The sequence below is a fragment of the Synchiropus splendidus genome, chromosome 1 (genome assembly GCF_027744825.2).
Source record: "Synchiropus splendidus isolate RoL2022-P1 chromosome 1, RoL_Sspl_1.0, whole genome shotgun sequence".
NCBI lineage: Eukaryota > Metazoa > Chordata > Actinopteri > Syngnathiformes > Callionymidae > Synchiropus > Synchiropus splendidus.
In genome coordinates this window covers 31883504-31900135 of record NC_071334.1, presented here as the reverse complement: position 1 = coordinate 31900135, position 16632 = coordinate 31883504, and the positions used below count along the sequence as shown (strand labels likewise).

The window sequence follows — 16632 nt, the reverse complement described above, 5'->3', positions numbered from 1 at the left end:
CATATTATAAAAAATAATTAATTATAATAATTTGATAATAATTCAATTGATATATAAACACGCAAACATGGTCACATTTAGGACTCTGCAGTCCTCAGGTGGTTGTTGAGGATGAGACCGTCGATGTGGTAAAAGCAAATGAGCTAATAGCTAGAACTAAGGCCATGAAGAGATTATTAGCAAATAAATGAATCATAAAATAGATTGTAAAACACACAGGAAGCCAATGTTGGCCCGAGAATGTGTTCCCAGTGAAAGGATGGAGGGCATTTCATGGTTAGAGAGAAGGCTGGACCTCTTTGCTGTGACCAGGCGGATTCATAAGAATGTCTGAATACCGATAGATGACGCTGGTGTGCAGCTGTATGTAGCTCAGTTCTCAGCCAGTAGACAGAGAAAGTCCCTGAGATGCAGTGTCTCATACTATGAAAGGGAAAACTCAGTGTTGCCAAGTGAGTTTTGGGTCACACAGTCATGACCATGATGAACACTTCAGGGTTAATGGTCCTGTTCTTTAGTCCATTTGACGAATGGACAACGTGAGCTTTCCTGCTTTGTTGGACACCATGTGGCAATCTCTCCTTCATCACACAATTGTGAGACATTTATGGGCTGTAGATCTCTCAACAAGGAGAAAATATGTGATTGGTGAGTTAGTAAAAGAGCTATACCTCACATATGTTCCCGCTCACAACAGTGAGAACCAAATGAAGGAGTGACGATATAGATAATGCACAATTTCCTTTGTGTCTCACAAGCTTCACTAACCTCATGATTCAGTGGGGTCTAATCTCAGCCACCTGCTTCCTTCAGATCTCACGATTGCCAGTTCACTTTCCAAGAAAGGCATTATGAATTGGAGAGTGTCTCCAGGAGTGTGGTAAAATAAAAAGAATCGTGAAATCATCACGAGGCGGGGGGTGTCAGCTTGGAAGGGGCGGGCTCATGCATGCGTGTATAAATGCTGTGTGTATCAACCCTGGGCAGGGAGCAGACCTGGTCTGGACATGGACAGCTGGAAGATTCAGGTTGTTGCTCTGACATTTTGCACTTTGGTCCAAACTTCTCTCGCACTTTCTCGCATCGTGGAAGCCTCTCCTGAACTATTCCAGAAATGGGTGAGTTGTAGAGCAGAAGACGTCACTAACATCGCTGTTGCCTAACAAGTGGTATGTGCTAAACTCACCATTCCAAACAGGATGGCCCCCAAAGAAACCTTCCACTCACGGCTTTGTGGAAAAGATCAAAGGCGAATCGCTTCTATGGACTCATGGGCAAACGCTCCGGTGACTACTTTTTATTCATTGCATTTTCAATTTTAATCTCGTTGAACCTAATCTTAAAGCTTTCTGTGTGACCTTGGGCAGGGACCAGAAGGCCACTTAAGTTCACCAGAAGTAAGCATCATTAAAAAAAAAACCAATTATAAATATAAGGGTACATTTGGCTCAGAGCTGTCATCTTTCACTTGCAGAAAAGAAAGGAGAATCGTTCGTGGGCCTGATGGGAAGAAGCATACACACAGACTGTAAATGAATATAACACTTGTTCGCCAATGAAAATATCCGGGCGCCTTTATTGATTTCAAAAATACCAACTTACTGAACAAATGTAACAGTGATGCTTTCATTTGGGACACAGATGGACCTGAAGACTTTCCATCCGCATCAACGGCTGACGTTTCACAGAAACCACAGGAACACGGTACTGTCTATGACTCTATGCCATTTTGACCTATTTTTCCAAAACTTTCTTTCATTACACGGCAGGGGCACCAGAGGAATGGCTCACAGTTCAGTATTGATGGGGGAAGACAGAAAGAAATCTTCTATACAATTTTAAAGCAACCAAAGAACCTGGAACATACAATCATACAGCTTTCTTTAAAAAAAAACTGTTGCAAACAAAAACAGCTCTTGAACTCATGAAGCACATTTCATGAAGGAAATAAAAAAATGCCTGAAAATCTTCCAAATGTGTCGTTTTTTTTCCCTGAATACAACATTCATTGAATCTGTGGGACAGAGTGTCAGAGAACATTCAAAGCTTTTCTGAAGAAGATAAAGAAGGATCCGACTGGAACACAAAACCCTGGGAATATTACAAATCTCGAAGAGGTGTATAAAATGTTATAAAAAGATGGTTGACAACATAAAAACTTGAGGGCGGTTAGCACGTCCATGGTGCTGCAGGTGGTTTAGCCGGCTCATGTTCCCTTGGGAGGGGTCCACTTCAGTGAAGTGGGGTCGATGGTTTTGTTCCCATTCCCTCTTTTTACCTCTTTCGCCTTCCACTCATCGATCAGATCCTGAATTGGGCAGAATGTCAAAACAGGTTCAGTATCTCAGATACAAAATAGTTAAAATTCATGAAGCTGTATCTGATGTTTATTATATAACATTTTTATTTTATAATTATTTTAGTATTTAAGATTCAATACAGAAAAAAATATATACATATGAGACCACATTATGACGAAAGCAGTGCATTGACAGGAAGATGACACGGACTTGTGTCCGCACAGGAAATTGTGGTTTTGAAGAACAAACACCAAAAAAAGAAAAGCACTCTGAGAGCACAGCCCGCCGCCAAGCAGCTTCAGCACCCCCCAACACAATCTCCCACTGACAGCATCTTCCAAAAAACAATGTTTGTGGATCCACATGCCAAAAATGTTTCTAATCATCTGTACATTATATGTTCTTTTTTCTTTGTGTGTTCAAAAAAAGTCAAAGTGAATGTGTGATCCTTGTTCATCTTGCCAGTGAAACATATTAAACAAAAAAGAAGGTAGGTTTAAATGAATTGTAATGAAGAAATACGGTCCCACCTGTCTCTTCAACACCAAGTGTTTCCCCTTCCAGTACTTGAGCATCTGCAGAGACTGCAGCGTGCTCACAATGTCCACAGGGTTGACGGCCGTCTCCTGACTGATCTCTGCACATGACAAACACAGTAAATCACCTCAATAGAACCTAAATGCAGGAGTTGATGAAGTATGTGACTGGAGGTTGACCTTTAATGGAGATCTCTTTGCCCTGGAAGTTGTGCATGTATCGGAGCAGAACCTCCTTCCAGTAGCTGCGGTAGCTGATGAGGCCCAGATCAGACAGAGGTCTCTCTGGTGAACCCACCTTTTCCTCCACTTTCGACAGCAAGTAGCCTGTACCGATCAAAGCACGAAAATAATTTTATCATCTGCATGACTAGAAGCTTATTTTCAATTATTACATTTGGAATGTAATTAGATGTTTATCTTACACATCTTCCCTTAATGAATGAATGAATATCTATCTATCTATATATGAGAGTAATAATTCAATGTTCCTTCCTAATATTAAAGTCGGATAGTAATGACCAATGTTTCCCAGAGCCTCAGTGTAGAGATTCCAACTTCTCAGTGTGCTGCTAATAAAACGTTACTTACTGAAGTCGATGAGCATTTTTCCAAAGCCTTGTCTCATGTACTGAGGCATTGTCAGAATACAGGACACATTGTAGTTGAGGAACGAGTTCTTTTCCTGGAAAGAAAGTAAACACATCACACATCACTCCACAAAGACAGCGTGACGAAGTAAAAAACAACAGTTACCTTGGAGAAGTAACCAACTAGATGGCAGCCCGTGTTGTCGGCCTCAGTCATGACATAAAACAGAAACGGTTCAACGTCGTAGTACAAGGTTTTGTGGTCCAGGAAGAGTTTGGCCAGTAAGCAAAGGTTCTGGCAGTAGATCTGAGTGGGCAACACAATGAGACACTGTCAATTTTGAGCATTAAAAAGAGCCAAAGAGCTCAATGCAGTCTATTGACCGATGTGGTCGCAATTCTATTGTCTGAAACACTGAGGTCTTCTTACCTTATTTTTCTTGCCGTCCACTTCAAACACAGATATAGCTCCTTTCCTGTACACTTCGTCTCCTGGAGGATGTTTCCAAACACATTTGGCCTGGAAACATTTTGACCATTTGTCATCAACACACACTCACACACAAGTGACTAGAGACCAATGAAAGATCTGGCTAATGTGCGGTTTGAAGCCTCTCACCATGTGTCGTCTCAGGATGGTCTGACTCTTCATGTACTTGAGGCAGAATTCACAGACGTAGAGGCGACCAAGGCGGGCATACTCCTCTGGGTACGGTGAGTGGTACCAGGTGTCCAGCTCATAGCGGCCAAAAAGGATGGTCTTGATCATGTTACTGCCCTCTGTGATCTGACCCTGGATACGCAGCTTCTCCTGGAGCGGCAACAGAAAAAAAGAAGTCAGAATTAGGTCACACTGAGCTGTGTTGAGTTCAGGAGAATCACTGCACTGGCTAGGTTTATTAGAAAATTAAGAAATTACCAGATCTTCAGAGGCACGAGCCTGGGCTTTCCTAAAAAGCTCCAAATCATAGTCACTGGTGATGTTGTCCAGAAGAGGCTCTCTGGTGTTGTTGTGAAGCTGACGATGTTCCTGAGAAATGGATGTCAGATATCATCAAATCATAAATTATGACGCTTTTATTCAATCACATTGGCTATTTTTCTATAAGGTGAAATCAACAAATGACCACTGAACAGAGAAAACGACCACTTGACTTTTATTGTTTGTTTGACTTCGACTCAAGCTAGCTCATTACAGCATCAGCGTGAACACGAACCATGTGCTTTTCCTTCTGCTCCTTCTGAAGTCCAGAGTTTCGTCCCTTCCTCATTTCCACCACCTGCTCTTTGTATTTGCTCTGCTTCGATGTTGGGGTCTGAACACAGTAGCATCATTATATAGCATTAAACACATACTAAGCTGTAAAAAAAAAGTCTGGTCAACAGTTTTAAAATCATTTAATAACATACCTGATGACGGGTGGCATGGCGAGAATTGCTTTCTTCAGGCACTTTTACTTCTTCTTCTTGTTTTTCACGTGTGACTGCTTTCACCTGATAAACAAGTGAATAAGAATAAGTTAGAATGACAACCACAATATCAAGAGTATAGGTACGTAGAGGACATCTAATCTATCTACCTATCACAGACGGCTGGCCAATTAATCGAATTAGAATTAGGATTATATCTTCCTACAATTATGATGCTGCTCTCATTCTGTCCCAATGCATCCAAATGCTGCACCACGCCTCGTCCCTGTGGAAGTTACAGGTGGGAAGCTGCTCTGGAAGGCACAGTGAGCCTGCTACACAGAGGGAGCGCCTCAGCACGAGGGTCTGCCTGACAGTGAGAGAGCTCCAGCCTATGTTTACACGGCATAGGGGACGTTAACATTAGCCACTGTTAGCTCCTGACTCAGTCCTGATAAATGACAAGCACTCCTTGTCATTCATCACACTGCAGAGACGCGGGAAGAGCGCTCAATATAAAAGTTTCTTGTCATGAAAAACAACTAAAAAAGCATGGAATGTGAAATCGCAGCATAGAACACCAGAACCACAGAAAAATCTTTGCATTTCAGCCAAGCGACTGCTCATTGTTATTTATATTTTACGCAGAGTAGTTCATTGTTGAACAAAGTTTGAAAGTTTAATGACAGCAAAATCTTAACTTGAATAAACGTTAATCGTGATCATGATACGAATCAAAATTATTGTGATTATCCTTTTTGCCATGATCGTTCAGCCCTACTGTTCAGATTCAGAACATTGCTCTATACACCAAATAGCAATTGGTGTGATCCTAAATGATGTACAAATACTCACCTTGCACTCATCAGCAGAGAGGTTGTGATACAGCGGACATCCTGATACAGCAAAATGGCGTTCATGTTTTCCAGTCAGGTGACCTGAGCACAGAACAGCATTGTTTAGGTTGTTTATTAGAAACCACATGTAAAATTTGGGTGTAATTTTCCTCTGAATTTACCAAGTGAATTACACCCAGGAGTGGGGCATTTCATGTTAAAATTGTAGGTTTCGTGGCACCGGCGTCGCTTTGGCCGATTGGATGGATCTTTGTCAGGGTCTCGATGAGCTTGATCCTTAGAATGACTCTCGTCATGAGACGCATTTGGGCTGGAGATGTCTAATTCGGACTCAGAAGATGGAGCGTTCCCTGTGGGCGTCAAGGGTGGAGATTCATCATGATCAGCAGCTCTCTTCAAATCTGGAGTGTCTGAAGAGTGACAAAGGAAGAGCATTTCAGTATTTTAGTGATATCTGAATTAGGGGTCAAAAAGAGTCATTTCTGACCTTGAGAACTTTGACTGAGGCGGGTGGAGGCTCTGGTGAGACGCTGTCGTTTGGTGGCATTGCCGTCACTTTCAGAGCTATTGGTCTGTTCTCTCTCAGCCGATGAGTCCGAGTCTTCGGTTCCATCAGAACCACTTCCAGGTACATGTCTTTGCTTTAGGAGGGAAATGTTTACTTTTAATTTTACACATTACTTCAGTCCTGGACGCTAATTGCAAAAAACTGTAACATCCAAGTTCAACCAAGACTTGTTGAACTCAAACTCAAGCGAAGCGACAAAGGCTCTTTCTGATACATCACATTATTCGTCCGCGAGCATAACCCGCAGCTTTATCTGAAGTCGGGTGATCACAACACAGTGGCCGGTGTTGTTAGCTTAGCAACTAGCCCGTTTCACATTGAGCTCCCAGACAGCAGAAGGAATCTGCACTAGAAAACACAGAATTTCATATAACGATATGTCTTTACAATTCTATTTCGTGGGAAAATTGTTTACAGTAGCACAGATAACGCAAAAAAGGTGAAATAGGTGCATACTTGACTACATAACATTATTTTTGTTTGACATTTTAGCACTTTGTTGCCAGGGAAGACAGTTATTATTTTTTTCATGGTAAACCAGCTCATATGAGGAACTATAATATACCTGCCTGTTGGACCATATCTCAGTTCTATCGCTGATGTGTTGTGGAGCCTTTCTCCACCAACGAGAATGGAACATACCAGTGCTACCAGGCTAATGCTACATTCGCCTCGTTCATCGGACTCACCAGTCGTCTGCGTGGCATCCTCGGCTTGGTTGATGTTGCTTCGTGGGAAATGTGCGTAGTAAAACTGTAGTTTTATTGAATTTTCAAGTATAAACACAAGACAGTCCACTATATCTGAAACCCGCCACCTCCACGGCTGAGGCTAGTGACTGTGTCTGAGTGTGTTTCCGGTGACGAAATGAATGCGCATTACTCGTCAGACCACTAGAGGGCGAAATCCACTGAAATTGTCATCGGCCTTGACGGAGCTTCCACCTGTCGATTCACTTAAGTCAGACGTGGGGAAGAGTTTGATATCGTCTCAGTACTGTTGCATGGGAGAGAAGTGAGGGAGCACATTGTAGGACATTTATAGGAAAGGAAAGGGTTCACTATTTTCAAGTATTATAATTCTCAGGTTGTTCCTAGAGCCAGAACAAAAACCTCTGGAGAATCTTAGTTTTGGCCATTTTGGCCTGTATCTGCACTCAAGCCTGCAGTGTGTAGATACAGTATATTAAACTTCAAACACAGCAACACTAATATTTTAATTTATCTTGACATGAATTCTGATTATTTAGTAAAACTTTTTGGCACAGTTAATGTCATGTTTTTTAAGGCAAAGTATGTCAGGTATTATATTGCTTTGTGTTTAAGTTCAGTTTGCATGCTTTTTTAAAGAAGGAAATTTCTCAACCCTTTATCAATATTAAAAAAAGGTGTTTTACAACTCAAGTGATGTGTTTGTTTTATTCTTAAATCTGTGGCTAACTCTGTCCAGCACCAAGCTGGAGTAAGCAGAAAATGTTTGTCTTTTCTTGAAACTTCTACGATGGGCCATAAAGGGTTGTGGAGGGGGTTTAGAGAGGAACCCCCTCCCCAACAGCTGATACCAGCTGCTCTTTAAATAGCTCTGTGGGCCTGTTGCATGCGAGTACTCCACCACCACACATGCTTTTTAGCTCTCTGTTAACTAAAGGAGCAGATCACCTCTGTTTTTCACAATGATCAAAGTCAACAAGCCCAAAATACTGAGACCAGAAGACAGGTAGGTTTGAGAGGAACTTGTGATTCTGGTGAATGTTAACAGCATGTTGCTTTGTCTTTCAGTCAGCCGGCAAATGCAGTTTGGTTCGACAGAAAGAAATATGTCACCGTCAACTTCAGGGTTCAAAGGCCAAAAGATGTTCAGGTTGACATCCAGCCGGACAAAATGATTTTGTGGTAAGAACCTGAATCGGTGGCACAACTCTCGACCGCCTATGTCAGGTATTATGTAATGTCGCTGTACTCTTCTTCTCATCACAGCTGTAAAAACGACACTGATGATGTTTTCTACAACGAGCTGTACTTCTATGAAACAATCCAAATCAATGTGAGTAGGCGTTACTCAACCTCGACAGGAGTTAGCCATTTTTTAATTCCATGTATTCTTTCGCTTCATTTAGGACTCCAGGGAACGAGTCTATGATCGAACTATTAACCTCTTGCTGAGGAAGAGCAAACCAGATTACGCATGGCCTCGACTACAGAAGGATCCTGCGAAGGTAACTTTCAGAACAGACAGAACAAAAAATATCGAGATTATCACTACTTTACGAGATTCGTCAAAATTATGTCTCATGGAAAAAGTCTTCATTCCGAACATTAATGCATGCACTATTGGTAACAAGGAAAATTTAATATAATAAAATGAAACAAATCTGAACAATGTTTGACCAAATTTTTCTGAATTTTGATGAAAACTCTAAATGACAATAAACACTAGTTTGAATATTACAGTTTGGTCATTTAAAATGCATTTTGCGTGTGTGTGTCTGAGAATTGACTACATGATAGAAAAGGCAGTGTATTTCATTATCTCTAATCATTTGGTTTCTTTTTAAACCAGTTCCAGGTACAGTTTAAACTAGTTTTAAAGTGGATGCAGTTCAGCGACTCAATGTTAGATGATCACGTAGAGCATGACTGTGGCCCCAACAGGGCTGTCCTTCTCCTTGCAATATAAGACGGTTAGAAATGGTTTTTATTGCAGGCGTAAGATAAATGAAACAATCTACAATGCCACAAAAAAAGAAAAAAAACAAGACACCTCACTGCCTCTGGTCTGCGACTCAGCCTCACTAAGATTTGGCCTCTGCTGGCCACCTGGTCAATGGAGTTTGAGATCTCTGTTTTAAACCTTGCCTCTCTCTTCACAGCCCAGTTGGATCGCTGTAGATTTTGACAACTGGAGGGACTGGGAGCATGAGGAAGATGAAGGCAAAGAAGAATATGACAGATATGTTGATGTACGTCGACATGCTTTTCATGAAATCACTCATTCACAACATGCTTATTTTAGTCGTCAAAGTGACAATTATTGTTCTTTCAGATGATTCAAGAAATGGCCTCAAATAAAGGAGCTGCACCTGATATGGGTGACCTGAGTGATGTAAGTCAAGTAAACATCAAGAATTATAAATTTGAGATGAATGACGCTGATATCCTGGTACCTTTTCTTGCAGTCTGACTGAAGATCTTTCTGTCGATGTCTGAAGTGCATAAAGGAGACCTGTTTATCTCTCGAGCCTATTGTGTGTGCTTATGACTGGATATGTTTTCATTTACATTTTATATTGGTTATTTATTGTATTACTGTTTTCCTCTGTGCAATTTCATATCACAATTTGATAATAAAATGCAAACCGATGTCAGCTATAATGGTCTGGCGCATGGCTGTAATGCACACAAACACATTTGTGAAACCCAATTATAATGACCCTGTTATTTTGACCTTTTCATTCTCAAATTGAGGCTTGGACATTTGTGGACCGACACACTCACTGTTGGTGTGCGTCCAAGAATTTGTCCCCACAAGGACAGCTGTACAAGAGCACACACATGCATGCAGCCATTGATCTTTAAGAATTAAACAGTTACTTTTGACATTTTTTTTGGCAATGCTCTTTTATTAATGGTTAATTTACAAAGATGGAAACACTTTTCTAATACCCCAGGCATTTTACTGTGTGCCAGTGACAAGACTACTAATTCTTAACTGATGATTCAATTGTTAATATTTTGTTCAATTTTGATCAGTTGGTTTTGAACAAATGCTCTGTGATTTATTGAATTTGATACCAAAATTGTTTTGAACTGAATTTAATTTAATTCATTTAAACTTTCAATGATAATTTTCTAAAAGGGAGCGTGAGATTGATAGACGGGTTGGTGTAGCGGCAGCAGTGATGCGGTCGCTGTATCGGACCGTCGTGGTGAAGAGGGAGCTGAGTCACAAGACGTAGCTCTCGATTTACCGATTGATCTACGTTCCCACCCTCACCTATGGTCACGAGCTTTGGGTAATGACCGAAAGGATGAGATCGCGGATACAAGCGGCTGAGATGAGTTTCCTCCGCAGGGTGGCTGGGCGCACCCTTAGAGATAAGGTGAGGAGTTCGGTCATCCGGGAGGAGCTCGGGGTGGAGCCGCTGCTCCTCCACATCGAGAGGAACCAGTTGAGGTGGCTCAGGCATCTGATCTGGATGCCCCCTGGACGCCTCCCTGGGGAGGTGTTCCGGGCATGTCCTACCAGGAAGAGACCCCGGGGAAGACCCAGGACTCGCTGGAGAGATGATGTCTCCGGTCTGGCCTGGGAACGCCTCGGGATCCCCCGGGAGGAGCTGGAGGAGCTTTGTGTGGACCGGGAAGTTTGGGCTTCATGTTGCCTCCGCGACATGACCCCGGATAAGCGGCAGGTGATAAAAGGTGATAATTTTTTTCTTGTAAACAATAAAATACAACGTGTATTTATCTATGTCTGTATAATGCAGCCACGCATTTTGAAACTCAAAAAAAGATTTTTCATGAACACTTGAGAGCGTCTGTCTCCGCATTGACTCAATATCAACCTACATTTAGCAAGCCAAAATATAGTTTGATCTATTTAAAACGCGTAATTCCGTCACGAAAAAAGATGGTAACGTGCATTTGTGTTCACGCAATTACAAGTCCTCCACAGTAGTCGGCGGTATTGTCCTCGAACTAGTTTATAAGCCTTCCAATTAAACCGAAGAAGAATATCCCATTCAGCCTGAGCTCCTGCTCACAGCAGATCGAATTGCTTGCTGCATGGTGTAATAGACTTTTAAAGAAGTCACCACTATGGCTTTCCAGTGCCAGAGGGACTGCTACATGCAAGAGGTAGGCAGTTGTAACCCGCTGTTTTCTAGTGCATGAAACTCTTCCCGTAAGGTTAACACAACTGATTATGCAAGAGTAACCCGTATTATTACACCATTTACTTCACGTGTAAACCTTATAATGCCTGTCTGGAAATTAAACCCAAATACTTTTAAGCATTTTCCCCTCCAACCGTGCTCGTTTATACTGGAAATTCAAGTGCGTATTTTCTGTTCCTCTCTAGTTTGTCACCACCGTAGTTTCCTGCTGTCCAGCCGAACTCAAACGAGAGCTCAATGGAAAGAAAGAAACGGTCAAAGGTTTTACCGTCAAACTGAGGGACACAATCTTATTCCCTGAAGGAGGCGGACAGGTAAGTTTCCTTTTGGTAGCGTAGTACTGAGAGTATCTGGTCATGGGGTTTCGTGAAGTTGGTAATAAAGTGTTATCTCATGATGTGCTCTGTTGTTATCTATGTGCTCTCAGTTTAATTGGTGACGTTTTTTTTGCTTATTTTTTTAAAATCAAAATCCTTTCAGCCCGACGATCATGGGCTGATCGCCGACATCCCAGTGTTGAGAGTGACCCGGCAGGGCCAGGAAGCTGCTCACTTTATCAGCGCGGCTCTGGAGGAGGGTCAGGAGGTGCGAGTCAAGGTGGACTGGGAGAGGAGGTTCGATCATATGCAGCAGCATTCTGGTTAGCAGTCATTCTTGATCGGCCTCCCAAGGTCTTTTATTCACCTGCTTGTTCTCCCGTCAGGTCAACATTTGATCACAGCTCTGGCAGAGTCAATGTTTGGATATAAAACCACCTCATGGTTCGTTCATGATTTCAACTACAGCAATCCAAGGTACCTCTTTGCTAAGTTTTCTGTTTATAGGGAACTGGGGCGGCAGAGAAGTACAATAGAATTGGACACGCCGTCTGTGAAACCCGACCAGGTGCAGGCTCTTGAGGAAGCTGTCAACGAGAAGATCCGGGCTCACGTCCCCGTCAGCGTGCAGCTGCTGGCCATAGATGACCCGGCGCTGGAGAAGGTGCTTATTTACAGAGAAGACGGTCAATGACCATGTATTCTAAAGCAAGATGTGTTTGTCATTTCAAGGTACGGAGTCGCGGACTGCCAGATGATCATGCTGGTCCCATTCGGATCATTGATATTGAAGGTGTCGATGCCAATATGTGTTGTGGAACTCACGTGTCCAACCTCAGTCACCTACAGGTAAACGTCTAATGTGAAGTTGCACTGTAGCGTATCAGAGGATTGGGTTCATATATTTACTCGTGAGGAGCGTGTGCAAGATGAGATGAAGTGCTAAGCGATTTTAACTTGTATGATTGTTTCTTAGGTGATAAAAATCCTTGGAACAGAGAAAGGAAAGAAAAACAAAACCAACCTGATTTTCTTGGCCGGAAACAGGGTTCTGAAGTATGCAGAGAAAAGCTACAGCACAGAGCGCTCTCTAGTGTCTCTTTTAAAGTACGTGAAAAATTCAGAATTCGTAAGAAGAAGCATCTTTCAGAATTCTCCCTTTGAACAGAACTGGACCGGATGAGCACATTGAGGCGGTTGATAAGACCCTGAAATCTTTGAAGCTACTACAGAAAGTGAGAACATACTGTCTCTATTTTTAATGGATAGAAAAGAATGAAGGAATAATTGATATGATTTAAATGTCCTCTGCAGACAAACCTGAGTCTTCTCCGAGACATGGCCGTTCTCATCGCTCAGAACTTTAAGAACGATCCACAGAGGGGGAACTTCTTCACCCTTCACAAGTAAGAGGTTTTTGTTGTGTACAAAACTAGTGATATTTTTTTTAATAAAAGTTGCAAACTTTACTGAGTAACTGTAAATGTCATTTATCCTAAATGGTTTGTCTTCACAGGAAAGAGGGAGATAATGAGTTTATGAATATCATCGCCAATGAAATAAATACTGAGGTGAGACAAAGACCAAATTCAAATTGCGTCGTAATACGCTGGTACATTTGTTCCTTCCAATTTCCAGGAAACGTTAGTGTTTTTAACGGTCGGCGAAGAAAAGGGACCTGGTTTGTTTCTGCTGGCGGGACCTAGTGAACAAGTGACAGAGTTAGGACCCCGGTAGGCCACACTCCTCCATGTGAGTGCTCTGTGTGCAATATTTTAATATTCCTGTGTCCTTCAGGGTGTTGGAGCTGCTTCAGGGAAAGGGAGCTGGAAAAAATGGTCGCTTTCAAGGCAAAGCCAACACTCTGACTCGGAGGGGAGAACTGGAACTTTTACTGCAGCAACGTTGCAAACAATGCAACTCACAGGAGGAATGAACACCAACTGCTTTTCAAAGACTGAATATGACTGAAATAATGAAAACCATTTCTGGGGAAAATGATTTCACCTAATGTGGTCAAATACATAAATCTAGATTTGTAGTGACTCATTTTGATGCAACCATTTATGGTGGAACTTGATATTTGAAATGGAAATACAATTATTTGAGAAACAATGAAAATTAAATGTAAAAATAATAGAACAAACAATGCATCTCACTCCAAATGTAGAAGATACACCAGTGCATTCTTAATGAAATTAAACATAACAGTAACATAGGTGCAATCTCCACTCTGGACCGAGATCGCGTTGCAGGAACCAACGTTGTGTTGATTCTGTACCCGTTAGCTGGTGTCTGACTCTACAGACCTCAGCTGAAGCTGCTGGAAACGCCAACAAACAATTTAACAGTAGGCAACTCAATTCCACAATGACACTTCCTGTGAGAGCTCACTCCAGTGTGAATAGAATGGGCACGCCTCAATGAGGAGAGGTGCATGCAAGCAGCCAGTCTGTGTTGGAGTCATGGCCGATATACTTCCACCTTTGTTGTGATCGATTGATTGCTCTGCCGCTGTGTAACTATTTCCACCCTTCCGTCCCCAAGTTCAGCTCTGAACATGGATTCGATTTAACACTGTGTGATGACTTCCAAGGAGATTAGTCTGAACACACACTGCATCTACAATTATAGAGGCACTCCTACCAGTCACACTACAAGTGTCTCAATGCACTGCATGCGTTTAAGGGTTTAAATAAAATGTATATCCAGGATTGTAAATGGTCAGTAGATGTTTATCAAAAGTATCACTGTCGTCATTACTTGTACAAGTCATACTTGTTTATTTTCATACACAATCATCAGCACATTTTCTTTTTCAAACAGGTATAAGGCTGTGTGTCAACACCACACAATCCAATCAGATCTCTAGCGTGTGTAAAGTGTGGTGAAGCAATCGAAGAATGGAAGCAATCTATATTTTGAATTCATCAGTGTCAAAATCCAGTGCAGTTCAGAGGAAGACTGTCACCAAAACAGATTTCCTAAAAGCTACATAGTGTGTGTTTTGTCATATTATGGTGTGACTGTGACAAATGTGTTGGCAGTAGATGTGAAATCCTGGCATTGAAATGTTTTTGTTCTGCTTTGAAGTTACTTCAGAGGCTTGACGATCTTCATTGAGATGTAGTTCTGAAAAACAGGAGTATCAGGGTTATGTTCACCATCTGAGTCACTGCTGGACTAGCTGTGCGCAGGCGCTCACCGGTAGAGAATACAACAGAATTGCGAGGAAGAGGATGACGATGGTGAGGATGATGATGCAGATGAAGACACACCGGAAGCGACGCCACACAATGAACTTCATCGTCTTGCAGGGGTTGGTGAACCAGAAGAAGGAGGTCTCTGGCCGTCTGTTTGAAAGGAGGAAGTTCTATGTTGAATTTACATTTACATGTTTTAATACAATAAAAGTCTCCTGGGGGAAACCCCACAATCATAAAGTTGTGAGCAGAGATGAGAGTAATATTGTGTCTGTAATGAAGAGGTGTCCCTGCTTCTTCAACCAAAGCTGGGATTCATCTTAACACCAAGCTCACTCTGAGAATGTTTTCCCCACTAGGTGACGCCAACAATACAAAATTTCAGGTGAGATCACCTTATCAAGCCTCAGTTATGAATCTCCAGTCACTTCGACTGAGCAACAATGGCTTACTTAGGAGGATCCAGTTTTGGGTTCATGTTGGGCTCATCTCTGCCTTTCCCTGCAGGTCGCTCATCTACTTCTGCCTCACTGACTATCTCCAAAGTCATCTCCACTTTACCCTGCAGAGAAACAACAGGAGTTGATTCATAATCGGGGATGAAAGGAAAACCACGCCAATACACCACAAACATTGCTTGGCCTCACTCACCCCGAGGACCTTCTCTCCATTCTGTTCGATGGAGCAGGGCCACCAGCCTTTCACCGACTGCTGGGCAAACAAAGACTTGTCAAATTCGTTCTTGGAAGATGGAACTCCAGTCTCCAAATTGTCCATCATGGACAGTGAACACTTCTCTGGAGTCTTTGCAGGAGGAACCAAGTTCCGTAGGTCCAGCTCCAGCGTTCCTGAGAACAACACATGGTGTCTCATCTTCAGCACAGTTCAAATGTTAATAAAAAATATACTTCTCCCATTCTCATATGACGCCCTTTGTAAAGATGAATATTTCAGACCACATTCAGAGACACAAAACCTTACCCAGATAGTCATCCAGGGAGAACTTGTCATTATCCCATATTTGGACGATCAGCTTGGGAGGGATCCTGAACTCGGTTTTGTCCAGACTCCAGAAGTGTTCCTAGTGGGAGCACAGGACATGAGTCGTGGACACAGGCTTGAGAATCATGCATGTTCAACATGGTCTCACCTTTTTAGAGACGAGACACAGCTGCTCCGCTGGCAGGTAGTCAAAGTCAAAAACAAACCTCCAGTTGAAGTTTCCATCTCCATCCAGAGAGCGATAGTGAACATCTGTCTTCTGCTTGTCCTCCTCCATGCCTGGCATCCAGCTGTACATAACCAACTTACCATCCACGCTGCTCTATCAACAACAAACACCATGCTGTAGCTGGAAGACCTTTTACCCTTTCACGTAGATGTCGCTCATGTTCTCGCCAGTGATGCTGGTCTCATCCAGGGTCACGTCAGTGGTGTTCCAGATGACCACACGCAGGAAGTGTCTGGAATGGACCCGTTGAGGTTAGTCGGCCCAAAATGATGCTTTAATGTTGGTGTGTCTGTGCTACTTTTTGGGCTTGCGTGGTGTGATGTCAAAGGGAGGGCCGGGGACACCGAGGCTTTTGGGGAAGACGTCCACCCACATTTGAAGTTTGCCCTGCGGGCACAAAACAAAACGTGACAAACAGTGGGTTTAACTTTTAACTTGCAATAAAATTATTTTACTTTTGTCAGCTTATATGTGGACAACGTCTGACCTGGGAGAGATTGGGCTGGTAAGTGCTGTAAAGTGTGCGGGTCTCCACATGCTCTGGTACCAGGCCCTGAGTACGCAGCACATGCAGACACAGCCGCTCTCTGGCCGGACCCAAGTGCTGATGAACCTCCTTGTTTCCCTCTGCATGACAGAATAGACATGAAGATCAGAGAGGAAAACGTTACTTTGGTGTCAAACCAGTCATAATATTGATTCATAGATGGAACCAAAATGATTGTCACA

The 16632-nt window shown here is 42.5% G+C and overlaps 4 protein-coding genes across 14 annotated transcripts in view; 2 read left to right on the top strand and 2 right to left on the bottom strand.

Moving 5' to 3' along the window:
• The first annotated feature begins 998 nt into the window (after window positions 1-998).
• Window positions 999-2002, top strand: si:ch211-131k2.2 (uncharacterized). Its single transcript, XM_053878289.1, has 6 exons — window positions 999-1118; window positions 1199-1286; window positions 1368-1397; window positions 1475-1528; window positions 1642-1704; window positions 1770-2002. The coding sequence occupies exons 1-6, from the start codon at window positions 1008-1010 to the stop codon at window positions 1802-1804; spliced, it is 381 nt and encodes a 126-aa protein (XP_053734264.1). The 5' UTR covers window positions 999-1007; the 3' UTR covers window positions 1805-2002.
• Window positions 1499-7115, bottom strand: kat7b (K(lysine) acetyltransferase 7b). Its single transcript, XM_053878276.1, has 14 exons — window positions 6951-7115; window positions 6181-6334; window positions 5855-6103; window positions 5692-5774; window positions 4837-4920; window positions 4644-4742; window positions 4346-4456; window positions 4046-4237; window positions 3857-3946; window positions 3593-3733; window positions 3428-3521; window positions 3017-3163; window positions 2831-2937; window positions 1499-2308 (listed from the first exon to the last, which is right to left on the bottom strand). Exons 1-14 carry the CDS (start codon window positions 6966-6968, stop codon window positions 2207-2209), a joined length of 1671 nt encoding a protein of 556 aa, XP_053734251.1. The 5' UTR covers window positions 6969-7115; the 3' UTR covers window positions 1499-2206.
• A 753-nt stretch (window positions 7116-7868) lies between these two features.
• aarsd1 (alanyl-tRNA synthetase domain containing 1) lies at window positions 7869-14830 on the top strand. Of its 2 annotated transcripts, XM_053865286.1 has the most exons (17): window positions 7869-7977; window positions 8040-8153; window positions 8238-8304; window positions 8378-8476; window positions 9131-9220; window positions 9304-9363; window positions 11338-11466; window positions 11633-11792; window positions 11856-11913; window positions 11977-12133; window positions 12202-12318; window positions 12446-12576; window positions 12638-12704; window positions 12784-12875; window positions 12986-13040; window positions 13108-13202; window positions 13267-14830. In XM_053865286.1, the coding sequence occupies exons 1-17, from the start codon at window positions 7934-7936 to the stop codon at window positions 13403-13405; spliced, it is 1674 nt and encodes a 557-aa protein (XP_053721261.1). In that variant the 5' UTR covers window positions 7869-7933; the 3' UTR covers window positions 13406-14830. The 2 variants fall into 2 exon arrangements, with proteins under 2 accessions (XP_053721261.1, XP_053721253.1); XM_053865278.1 differs by lacking the exons at window positions 7869-7977; window positions 8040-8153; window positions 8238-8304; ... (1 more) ...; window positions 9131-9220; window positions 9304-9363 and adding an exon at window positions 10975-11114.
• Window positions 14213-16632, bottom strand: part of LOC128758818 (myoferlin-like) — a 24310-nt gene continuing 21890 nt past the window's right edge. For 6 of the 10 annotated variants that reach the window (XM_053865190.1, XM_053865237.1, XM_053865255.1 and 3 more), the window contains 9 exons: window positions 16391-16530; window positions 16202-16290; window positions 16040-16135; window positions 15823-15964; window positions 15654-15753; window positions 15324-15520; window positions 15125-15234; window positions 14675-14822; window positions 14213-14601 (listed from right to left, as the gene is read on the bottom strand). In XM_053865190.1, coding sequence (XP_053721165.1) covers window positions 14563-14601; window positions 14675-14822; window positions 15125-15234; window positions 15324-15520; window positions 15654-15753; window positions 15823-15964; window positions 16040-16135; window positions 16202-16290; window positions 16391-16530 — 1061 coding nt within the window. In that variant the 3' untranslated portion in view covers window positions 14213-14562. Of the gene's footprint in view, window positions 14602-14674; window positions 14823-15120; window positions 15235-15323; window positions 15521-15653; window positions 15754-15822; window positions 15965-16039; window positions 16136-16201; window positions 16291-16390; window positions 16531-16632 lie in introns of those variants that run through there. The other 4 variants (XM_053865182.1, XM_053865227.1, XM_053865245.1 and 1 more) reach the window with 2 other exon arrangements.

Excerpts from the sequence above, each read along its gene's own strand:
- si:ch211-131k2.2 (XM_053878289.1), top strand. The coding sequence starts at position 1,008 with ATGGACAGCTGGAAGATTCAGGTTGTTGCTCTGACATTTTGCACTTTG. Across the intron at positions 1,287-1,367 it reads ACTCATGGGCAAACGCTCCG|GGACCAGAAGGCCACTTAAG; the intron begins GTGACTACTTTT and ends GACCTTGGGCAG. Across the intron at positions 1,529-1,641 it reads AAGAAGCATACACACAGACT|ATGGACCTGAAGACTTTCCA; the intron begins GTAAATGAATAT and ends TTTGGGACACAG.
- kat7b (XM_053878276.1), bottom strand. Across the intron at positions 4,921-5,691 it reads TCTCTGCTGATGAGTGCAAG|GTGAAAGCAGTCACACGTGA; the intron begins GTGAGTATTTGT and ends CTTGTTTATCAG. Across the intron at positions 4,238-4,345 it reads CTCGTGCCTCTGAAGATCTG|GAGAAGCTGCGTATCCAGGG; the intron begins GTAATTTCTTAA and ends TTGCCGCTCCAG.
- aarsd1 (XM_053865286.1), top strand. The coding sequence starts at position 7,934 with ATGATCAAAGTCAACAAGCCCAAAATACTGAGACCAGAAGACAG. Across the intron at positions 12,319-12,445 it reads CCAACCTCAGTCACCTACAG|GTGATAAAAATCCTTGGAAC; the intron begins GTAAACGTCTAA and ends ATTGTTTCTTAG. Across the intron at positions 12,577-12,637 it reads TCTCTAGTGTCTCTTTTAAA|AACTGGACCGGATGAGCACA; the intron begins GTACGTGAAAAA and ends CCCTTTGAACAG.